This window comes from Silene latifolia, chromosome 11, assembly GCF_048544455.1.
Source record: "Silene latifolia isolate original U9 population chromosome 11, ASM4854445v1, whole genome shotgun sequence".
Classification (NCBI taxonomy): Eukaryota; Viridiplantae; Streptophyta; class Magnoliopsida; order Caryophyllales; family Caryophyllaceae; genus Silene; species Silene latifolia.
The window spans coordinates 67,971,403-67,983,166 of NC_133536.1; the positions used below are offsets into that span (position 1 = coordinate 67,971,403).

Sequence of the window (11,764 nt, forward strand, 5' to 3'; positions counted from 1 at the left end):
CACTTAGTTGAGCACCCAATTGTGTGATGGAATCCACCTCATGCGTCCCTCCTCTAGTGGCCTTTCATGGCCTGCTATATTGGGAATTATGAATCGCCGTCTCTTCGACTTTGGCCCATGTTTGGTTGTCATCAACCGCGGTGAACCTTCCATTGGAACCTATATTAAGCACATTTCGTGAGTCCTCATATAAGCCATTCCAAAACTGTTGAAAAAGGAACCATTCACTAAGTCCGTGGTGAGGACAAGAGCCACAAGTATCCTTGAATCTCTCTCATGCTTCATATAATGATTCCTCATCCCTTTGCTTGAACCCGGTGATTTGGGCTCTCAACATGTTAGTCTTCTCCGGAGGAAAGAACTTCTTGTAGAAGGCAAGTGCTAACTTCTTCCATGAATCAATACCAAGGGTAGCCTTGTCTAGGCTCTTTAACCATTGCTTTGCGGTTCCGATCAAGGAAAAGGGAAACAACACCCATCGAATTTGGTCTTGGGTCACTCCGGTTTGAGAGATTGCATCACAATAGTCACAAAAAGTCTTCATATATAGATGAGAATCTTCACTAGGCATCCCTGCAAATTGACTTCTCTCAACTAATTATATGAATGCGGATTTGGCAATGAAATTACCGGTTAAATGAGGTTTTGTTTGAGTACCATTTGTTAGGTTCTCCTCGGTTGGTATGGAATGAGATGAGAATTTAGGCATTGTGGGTTGATTTTGTGGTTGGTTTTTAATTGGGTTCTCCCCTCCTTGTATTGCAAAAGGGTTGGTAAACTTAACACTATCCGATTGGACAATACCAATGTCCACAAGTTCTCCTATACCCACACTTGTCGAAGTTCCTCTAACAACTCTTCTAATATTGGTCAAGGTCCTTTCAATCTCGGGATCAATAGGCAAAAGTCTATCTTGTGATCTCCTAGACATGCAAAAAGCAAACAACTAGAAAACAATTAAAACTACCTTGAGGAATTTGACTTCCCCAAGGTCAAGAAAGACACAACTAAAAACAACAAATGATAACAATTTAATTGAACACCGTTCCCCGGCAACGACGCCATTTTTGGTACGGTTCGAAACTTTGTCGTCTAAGATAACCAACCAAAACAATATTTATAAACTAAAAAAACTACTCTTAGTACGTAGAGTGGCAAGTAAAGGTCGGATTCCAAATGTAATACCCCGTATTTTAATTATATTTCATAAATCATATTTTTTAAATTATAGTGATTAGTTATATTTATTAATTATAATAATTGCGGATTATGTAGTTAGACGGAAATAATTAATAAAATAATAGAATAATGAGTCGGGATGACAATTGGGTAATAACAATATACGATAACTAATAGAATAATAATAATACTCGATAATTATGTTATAATAATAATAATAGTAGTAATAATAATAATAATAAAAATAATAATAATAATAATTGTATTTCACTATTATAATAGTAATAAGGTAATTTATAATAATTTCCTAATTAGTGTCTTACACATGCTAAACCTAGCCTATAAATACAAAGAAATCTGAAAAAAATAATTTATTAAAGAAGAAGGAAGAGATTTAAGAGAAAGAAGAAGAGAATTAAGGAGCAATTGGCGATAAAAGGTGACGGAGTTGTGAGAAGCTTTGTTAATTGGATTTCAATTTATTCGGATTACATTATTGAAATTTGCTGATCAGGTAGGAATATCTTACTCAACCTTGTGTTACGTTCTTATATGACGGAGTTATGTCTGAGATAAGTTTTATAAAGAATTGTGGTTAAGATTATTATATTAAATGTCGAGATGGATGTCACTGTTATTTATACTGTTGCGATTATTATTGATAAGTCATACGAGTATTGTGATGAGTTGTGCATAGCGAAAGAGATGTTATTGCCAGTTGTGCATAACAAGAGAGTTGTTACCGCCAGATGTGCATAGTACGGAGGGTACTACTGCCAGTTGAGCATGGTATGAGAGTAACACTGCCAGTTGAGTTGAGCATGGTATGAGAGTACCACTGCCAGTTGAGTTGAGCATGGAACGGTGTTAAGGGGGTTATGCTACTGCCAGTGAAATCGTTGAGTTAGTTACGGTATGGTTGGATGAGTTGGCAATTACTGCATATTGGCTGGTTGTGCTTTATATTAAATAATTATTGTTGTTTAGTTTATTCCTACCCAACCTCATGGTTGACAGTGTATTCGTGAACACCTGTGATGAACCGTAACTGGGTAGCAGACTTGGCAGGTACTTGAGACTGGCTGGCTAGGGGCTTGGGAGGTGTGTGAGGATATGGACTGGACGACTTAGCTTTAGCTCACTATTTAGTTATTTATCACCACTAGTTGTCTTTTAATTCCGCTGCAATATTGTATTGTTTTTATTTTGAGAAGAAAAGAATATGTAAAAGACATTTGAGTTTAATTTATTTAAATTGTCTTGGTTTGCTAAACTCTTTTATTCACTACCTCGGTCATTCCGAGATGGTAACAGTCTCACTTATCTAGGAAGGCCTAGTTAAGGCTATTAGATAAATGAGGGTGTTACACCAAAGGACGGGTATTGAATTAAGTTATCGATTGAAGAGAGCTATGTCTTAGGGTATCACAGATATCAAACTAAACTACTTAACAATGAAATGTAAAGAAATGAAAGTAAAACAAGTAAAGTAAAGTAGGGGTTTGTGAACAATAGATTAAGGCACTAGGGTGAGTTCATAGGGAATTCATAGTGGTGATCATACAAACATGTTTACATAGTTGCAAGCAAATTATTGTTGTAGTGGAATCGAATTAGTTTATGTCTTACAACTCCTAGGAAGATTTAAGTCCCGGAGCCGAGTCGGTCAAGACTGTACAACACCTACAAGTCGACTTAGTTTCTTCCTATTCAAATTTTATGCATGCTCTAACAAGACTCGAGTTAGTTTATATCTTACAAGTCTTGTTGAATATATAAGAGATGTATGCATGCAAGGTTTTCAATCAAGCAATTTATCAAGCATAACATGTGCATAAGTTGAAACTACACCAAGCAAGCAATCTTATGAAAACATATTAGATTAAGTATAGATATACCCCCATGTTTTAGTTCCCCTAATCCCCCATTAACCCTAGCTAGCTAGGAGACTACACACTCATGATTATTGTAAACATGTTAATAAAGGTGTCAATCATATTAGCAAAGTTAAACATGATGAATGAGTAAAGCAATAATTAAGCATGGGTAAAAGGGATTATACCAACTTAAGGATGATCCAAATAAGAAGCAAAGAATAATAGAAGAACACTTGATGAATGATGAAGAGTTGTCAAGTCTTCAATAAACCCAATAGTCTTAAAACTATCCAACTAAAACTAAGAACACTTCAATGATTCAAGAGGAATTAAGATTTGATTAATATTGAATTGAGTGAATACAACTTGATTAGTAATATCTAAAATTGATTAATGCTAAACTATAACTTGGTGATTAATCCCCTAACACAATGGGGTATTTATACTAAGTACATGTATTAGAGTAACTAAGGGCTTAAATAACGATTAAGTCCCTAAGAAGAAGATTAGTGCTTTGGAAGTCCCATAAAGAACCGCCCGACTTGGCCTTAAAACAAGCTCGTGCTGCCCACGGATCCGCTCGACCTGACCGTGAGATGCCTGGATTGAGGCTTGAGACGCCCGACCTGAGCTCGGGACGTCCGGATCTTTGATCAGCTCTTATTCTTCTTCTTTGACTGCCTAAGGATCCGTGGGGATCGTTGGGAGGTCGTAGGGGTCTTCATCATTGTCCATTCTACTTTATTTATTCACTTAGGCCTTTAGTAATGGTCTCCTCTTTGATGCTTGGTCATTATATGCACTCTATTTAGCTCCACTTTGCTCCATAAATGCAAGGCTAGAAATCCTCTCCTACCAAGCACACAAAACCTAAAATAATATGCGAAGTAGGGAACTAAAGATAAGAAACGACCCTAATAAGCACTAGAAAGCATAGGAACGAGGCTAGTTTGGGGACTAAATGTGCACAAATATGAGTCACATCAAATAAAAAGAACTATGCATCGGGAGTTTGTTCCAGAACATGTTCGTTGTAAGCTGAGAAAGGAGTTCGATTCTTTCAAGATGACTTCGGATATGACTGTGGTTGAGTATTACTACAAGTTTAATGAGAAATCGAGCTATGCAGAGGGCATGGGGGCGGAGTCAGGAGAACTTGGCACTGCGGTTCGAGAAGGGGTTAACCTATCAGATAATGGAGAAGTTACCGGTTGGGGTCCTTACAGATGCTAAGGAAGTTAATGAGAGGGCAAGGAGAGCTGAGAGATCGGTCGAGATGCCCAAAGAGAACAAGGAGAGAGGTCCTGAAAAGAGCAAGGCTGAGAGTGAGGGAGGTGGTCAGTCTAGCTACGAGATGGGTAATCATAACTAGGCAAGGGCTTACACATCGGGATTGGGTTTTAGTGGTGGAGCTTCTTATGGGCGTGGTCGTGGTGGTAGCAGTAGCAGCTGGAGTATCTCTTGTTTCAACTGTGGTAGTATAGGCCACAAGAGGCATGAGTGTACTAGTGCCGGGGGGAGTGGTTTATAGAGGTCATCGCAGGGAAGCTTTTCGCAGAGTCCGACTCAGAGTGATACTAGCAACCGACCGACTGGGTCATGGAATAATCAAGATGGGCATGGTAATAACAACGGTGGGACCAACCGCAATGGCAGTAATACTTATCAGAAACCAGCGGCTAACTACAATCAGGGGTCAGCTGCCAAGCCATCTACTTCAGCTAGTATAGTTCAAGGAGGTGGGCAAAAGACCAGTGGCAAGTTATTCATGATGGACAAAAAAGCTGCTGAGGATGATGCACACGTGATCACGGGTACCTTTCTTGTTAATGATGTTTCTACCTTTATTTTGTTTGATTCGGGGGCGTCGCACTCTTTTGTATCGTCGGGCTTGAGAGAGTTTGAGTCTGTAAAACATGAGGTTTTTATACTGTCAGGTGAGTGAGTGTCTTGTGGGAGGTTGTATATGGGTGTATCTATGATAGTTGGGCAGGTTGATCTTCCACTGGATTTTTTAGAATTTCCTATGGCCGGTTTTGAGATGATAGTTGGTATGGATTGGTTGGGTAAGTACAAGGCTAGAATATATTGTCACCAAAAGAAAGTCTCTTTGAGAGGTCCTAAGGGAGTTAGTGTGTCTTATCGTGGGTTTGTTGTCAAACCCAAATTCAAAGTGATTGCAACTGTGACCTTGAAGTCTTATCTGAGGAAGGGGTGTCCTTTGATTCTATGGCATGTGGAAGATCATAGTATGGTTACGCCGACGGCAGAGAAGATACCAGTGGTGGGGGAGTTTGAATATGTTTTTTCGGAAGAGATACCAGGTTTGCCACCGAAGAGGGATATAGATTTCAGTGTATAGTTGAAGCCAGGGACGTGACCGATCTCTAAGGCCCCGTACCGCATGGGTCCTAAAGAGTTAGTAGAGCTGAAGAAGTAGTTGGATTACTTGATAGATAAGGGATACATTTGACCTAGTGTATCGCCGTGGGGAGCACCAGTTTTGTTTGTGAAGAAAAAAGATCGGAGCTTGAGGTTGTGTATCGAGTACAGGGAGCTGAACAGTGTCACAGTGAAGAACAAGTATCCTTTGCCAAGGATAGATGATCTGTTTGGTCATCTAAGTGGGGGTATCAGTCTTTTAAAAGATTGATCTGAGATCAGGGTACCATCAAGTGAGGATTCGGGATGAAGACATACCAAAGACGGCTTTTCGATCGATGAATAGTCACTATGACTACGTGGTGATGCCGTTTGGGTTGTCTAATGCACCAGGAGTGTTTATGGATTTGATGAACCGGGTCTTCAGTCAGATTTTAGATCAGTTTGTGGTGGTGTTCATAGATGATATCTTAATCTATTCTAAGACTAAGGAGGAACATGAGGAGCACTTGAGGTTGGTGTTACAAACTCTGCGCGACAACTAGCTATATGAAAAGTTTTCTAAGTGTGAGTTCTAGCTCGAGGAAGTTGCCTTTCTGGGGCATGTGATTCTAAAGAGGGTGTATCTGTGGATCCTACCAAGATGGAGGCGGTGTCTAAGTGGGAAGCACCAAAGAATGTGGCAGAGATCAGGAGTTTCTTGGGTTTGGTTGGGTACTATCGTCGGTTCGTGAAAGACTTTTCAAAGTTTGCCAGACCTATGACAGCGTTGATGAGGAAAGAGAATAGGTTTCGATGGGATGAAAGTTGTGAGATGGCGTTCTAAACATTAAAGGAGCGTTTGACCACAGCTCCAGTCTTAGCTTTATCTGAAGGGTGTTAGAACTTTGAGGTTTATACTGATGCTTCAAAGAACGGGTTGGCTTGTATGTTGATGCAGAACGGGAAACTTATTGCCTATGCTTCTAGGCAATTGAAGCCTTATGAGGAAAACTATGTGACACATGATCTAGAGTTGCGTGCAGTTGTGTTTGCTCTCAAGATTTGGGGGTACAATCTTTATGGGGCGACCTTTAAGGTGTTTTCAGATCACAAGAGTCTAAAGTACATCTTTATTCAAAAGGAGCTGAACATGAGACAGAGGAGGTGGATGAAGCTTATATGGGATTATGACATGGATATCATATACCATGAAGGGAAAGAAAACGTTGTGGCTAATGCATGTTGGGAAATGTGTCCTCAACAATAGTGCGATCACATGATTTAATATCATAATTAAATCTCATACTAAGAATACGTGAGGGATGATTCTTTATACAGTCGACTTACCGTCATTAATCGGTAATGATTGGCTAACTAGAGTTTGACATTACTGTCGTGTGACGATGGTGGTCAGTTGATCCCTTTAGGTCACACCTATAGGATGAAGCCCAAATAGATATTTAATTAATTGTATGCGATACAGATTAATTAATTCCTTAATTATGGGAGTGCAATTTTGCGTCTTATTTTAATGTGATTAAATAAAGATTAAATTTAGTAATTAAGTGTTATATTACTAAATTAGTTGAGATATTAATATAAGTTTTGAGGTAGAGGTAATTAGTTATTTATAGTTACAAGAAGTTGTAATTTTAACTAACTAGTAATTATGAGACCCATTATATATTGATATAATGGAAGTATACTACTCATAAAGTGGAGTGTATATTATATTATTAATGGGAATATTTAAGTGTTAAATGATTACATTAATAATTAAAAATGTAAGATAGTTGAACATATGACTTATAAGCATTTGTGGGACAAATGACAAAAGGCAAAAATAGACCATATAAGGTCTATTATTTCGGCCAAATGAGAGCAAGAGATGCTCTTGTTTTGTCTTGTTCTTTTTGTTATAAAAATGTGTGATAGTGACTTATCCATGACATGTCTTACAAAGCTTAAAGCCTACACACTACCTACAAAAACAAAGAGTAAAAACAGAAGGCAAAAGATTCTTTCTTTGCCCCATGCCAACCGGTTTTGGCTTGATAAAATGGGCATTTGGTTGCTCATTTTATGACTACTTGTGTTTTTGCTTGAAAATCCTCATATCTCTCTAGCTTTCGCACATGCAAAATTCTTACAACCTCTCAATAAATACTAATACACCAAATCTATTACTAGAAGTAGTAATATAAGATTATTAGTATTATTAAGGTAATATTTCTACTACATATCTAGTTAATATTAGTAGGAATTTTTGGGATTAATCTTGGGTGCAATTTATTGGAGTGGCTTCTAAACTTGGAGTCTTAGGAGGATCATCCATCATTATAAGCTCAAGAACAAGTGAAGGAAGGTGACCTTACTTGTGCCCAAATTTTCGAACCAACCAACAATGTAAGGAACATTGTTTTTCTTATAAATCTTTCATTTTGTTATGCATGCACTAGATCTAAAGAACAAATAATTAATAAGTTAATTAGTTCACTATTAGAGGAGTCTAATAATAGGTATATGAACCTAACAAGTGGTATCAGAGCATAAGGATGTTGCATGCATAATCGTTTATTGTTTTTCCGAGTTAAAAGGGTAACATATAAAACTTAAAAAATTTGTGATTTGTAAGTATAAGCCACGAAATCACCATGCATGTTATATATTCTGGTCCTAAAATGTTTTTAGGTCATTTTTATGATTCATGGAAATTTATTGCTCATTTTAAGGATTTTTGGTCATTTTATTACATTTTTATGACTAAAATGGGAATTAAAATGCTAAAAATAGTTAAATTTTGTTTATGACCTTGAAAAATTTATATGACCTCACATGCATATTTTACAAGTTGTGTGTAAAAGGACGAGTTAATTTGATTAATTTTGCATGATTTATAATTTTTATGAGATAAAAATGGATTAAAAGAGGTAAAATGGTTAAAAATAGTAAAATTTCGAATTAAGCCATGATCTTTTAATATGTTGTCACATGCAATATTTACAGAGAGTATGTAAATTTCTAAATTTAAATATCTGATTTAGCATGATTTATGGATTTTTGAGTAAAAATGGCATAAATAGTGACTATTTTAGCAAAAATTAGCTAAAACGTATTTCATGGCTTGAGAAAATTATTTTAAGTTGCATTAATATCCCAATAATCAGATCTAAAGTTGTAAAAATTATTGGAGTAATTTTCGGATACTTTATGTATTTTATGAGATAAAACCGATAAAATGCAACTATATTTTCTCAAAATTAATTCGAAAATTTTAACCATGTTTTTTGACATTATGAGGGTCATGGAGTTATTCCAGAATGTTCAAAAATTTAAAATTCAAATTTTGAAACATTTATGATTTAATTTGGATTTATTTCATATAAATAATGATTTTAAGGTCAAAAATGAGCATAAAATTAAATCAAGTTGAATTATTGTCAAAAAATTTAGTGATGACTAATTTTTGAGTCCTAAAATGTGTTAGGATAATTAACTTGAGCTTAGATGTGATTTAAGTGTTAATTAGTGATTTTAAAAGGTTATTATCACGTATTTCCATGAAACCGGGTTATATGTACGATATAAGTTAAATAGGGCGATTTGGCACATAATTTGGCATGAAGGTACATATTATAATGCTGCATATTTCAATTGTTGAATGTCTTTTATTTATATAATTTTGAATTATGTAATTTTATCTTAGTATGGCCTTAGTTTTAATCGATATTACCCGTAATGAAAGGGAATATTGATTCGGTTGTAATTTAATGTGATCTCGAATCACTTTTATTTTATTTTTATTAGCATTTTCCATTTTACAAATGTATAATAGGAATAGCTTTGTATTTTTATTATTATTTGTAATTATGGAGCATCTTCAAGACGGTGCCATTCGGAAAGGTGATCCGACGAAGACGGTGTCTTGGGAGGCGTGTCACTTGAAGATTCAAGGGACCAAAGGAGTTGGTTTCCGAATATGTAATAGATTATTTGATTTTCTATTTTAGGAAGGCCATACTAGGAATTTTATTTATTGCTTTGCATTTCTTTTAATATGTTGCATGCATTGCCAAATCGCCATAACAACACATGCATTTCATATCGAGTCATCGACCGTGTCAATTATAATTATCGTAGTTCACCGCTTTAGTTCACTTAAAACGTGATAGATAATAAATTGGCAAGACCTCTCACATATTAAAAATTGAGATAAAGCCTTACCAAATAGTAGAAACTCATGAAGTACCAATTTCACAACGGAAGTATTGTTGACCGTAGTCGCATGTGTTCCGGGCTAAAGATGAGAATTAGAGTAATTTTTATCGACCGAGAGTTCTAAAAGTAGAATCGATTAAAAGGTTAATCTACCGAGTTATATTAATAAGGGATGAATCGGCTCACCGTGCCCAAGTTAATATGAATTTGGATCTCGGAATCATTTATGTAGTTGGGTGGAGGTCACTATATAAATGCAATACTTGTAGTTAAATTAACGAGTATTATTAAAACGATAGATGATAATTAAATTCCTTCATTTCCTATTTTGTAGTCAAAATTTGTTTTAATCAACTGCAATGGCAACTCCAAACGCGTCCGCATCCACTAGTTCCACCCCGCTTTCCAATGTGTCATGGCTCCGATCCTTCATGGATCGATGTAAGTTAGAAAAGAATGGGTCCAATTTCGCCGATTGGGATGCACAACTTCGCTTGGCCGCGCAAGGTGACGACAAGCTTCGTTACCTTACCGAGGCATCTCCCACCGAACCACCTAATACTAGGTCCACCGCTAGGCAAGCCTATGAGGATTACCAAAAGGAGTCGGCCGCAATGAAAAATGTATTGATATTTGCTATGGAGGCCGAACTCCAACGAAGTGCTATAAAGATTAGCACCGCTCATGAGATCTACATGAAGCTTGTGAACATGTTTTCACGAGCTCCTAGGGTCATTCAATATGAGGCGGCTTCCGCATTCTTTGATCTTAACATCAAAGAGGGCCAAAAGGTGAGCCCACATGTGCTCAAGTTGATGGAGCATGTTGAGACCTTGAAAATGCATAAGGTGGAAATTCCCGATGAACTCGTGATTGATCGAATTCTTCATTCCCTAAACAAAATCAAAGCATATGTTCAATTCCGGGTGAATTTTAATATGCAAGATAAGAAGGTTTCCCTTGATGAGTTGCACAAAATGCTTGTGCAAGCCGAAAGGGATATGGGGCTAAGTGTTAGCACCACCAAAGATGTGCTCAATGTTAATCAAAAGAGCAAGGGAACTTTCAAGAAAAGCGGGAAAAAGGGAAAGAAGCGAACTCCCAACAGGAACATAGCTAAGACTTATGAAGCAAGATCCTCCAAGCCCAAGTACAGTGCCCCCTCCGGGGACAAGTGCCACTATTGTTGTGGAGTTGGACATTGGAAGAGAAACTGTTCCAAGTATCTTGGCGACATCAAAGCTGGAAAGGTTACTCCAGTAGGTATATAAATATCCCTATCTTTTATGTTTCAATCTCAATTAGTATGTGATACAAGTTGTGATAATTACCCTTTTTATTGTAAATAGGGCCCCCTCCTAGCAAGGACAAAGGCAAGGAGAAGCAAGTCTAGAGGATCACAAGGAAAGCTAGAGTAGCCGACCATGGTGATGAATCAATGGAAGCTTGGCTTTTAAATTTGCTTTGTCTTTAAATTTATGATGAATTTCATGTTTTTAGAACTATTTTGATTTCCTCGTGTGACTTGGAAATTGGTTTGTATCCTTTAAACACGGGTTGTATTTTGGATATTGGTGATTTGGTTTTCAACCCAAATCACTTGTTTTATTATGTTGTTTGTTCTAAAATCATCATCATTAATTACTTGCGTAGAGAAACATTAGATAAACAACTTAAATTGATCAAGTAGACGATTATGATGATGGGATCATTATATGTCCATAAGCTATGAATCTGATTCTCCTTATGACTTTGTTACTTAAAGTAACAACTTACTTATATAAGATCAATTCTAAGAGTTGTAATGAGTTTTTTGAATTCATCAAGTAGGGAATTCACGATACCAAATGGACATATTATTCTAATTGGATGGTCAACCGTGAGATACCTAGAATAGAGAGTCTATTAAATAGATGACATGGATAAGACACGTATATTATCTAGCTGCCATGTTAGGATGGCCTTTTAAAAGTTAATATATAGTCTTGGAAAACTCCTAATACTCCGTTAAATATATGTTTGTAACTCACAAAGCTATCTCTCAAAAAATTAGGTGTATTTCTGAGAGATAGAGTGGGAGTAGATTGAATCGTCACAAACAGCTCTTCTAGTTGAAATGTTACTTT

At 36.6% G+C, this 11,764-nt stretch overlaps 1 protein-coding gene and 1 non-coding gene across 3 annotated transcripts; both read left to right on the forward strand.

Moving 5' to 3' along the window:
- Positions 1-230: 230 nt before the first annotated feature.
- Positions 231-337, forward strand: LOC141615838 (small nucleolar RNA R71). The gene has a single exon (XR_012530232.1). It is a non-coding gene; the product is annotated as a small nucleolar RNA R71 (small nucleolar RNA).
- Positions 338-7,565: 7,228 nt separating this feature from the next.
- LOC141614912 (uncharacterized) lies at positions 7,566-11,266 on the forward strand. Of its 2 annotated transcripts, XM_074433591.1 has the most exons (3): positions 7,566-7,826; positions 9,973-10,901; positions 10,988-11,266. In XM_074433591.1, the coding sequence occupies exons 2-3, from the start codon at positions 9,998-10,000 to the stop codon at positions 11,029-11,031; spliced, it is 948 nt and encodes a 315-aa protein (XP_074289692.1). In that variant the 5' UTR covers positions 7,566-7,826; positions 9,973-9,997; the 3' UTR covers positions 11,032-11,266. The 2 variants fall into 2 exon arrangements, with proteins under 2 accessions (XP_074289692.1, XP_074289691.1); XM_074433590.1 differs by lacking the exon at positions 7,566-7,826 and having other exon boundaries at positions 9,720-10,901.
- Positions 11,267-11,764: the final 498 nt, after the last annotated feature.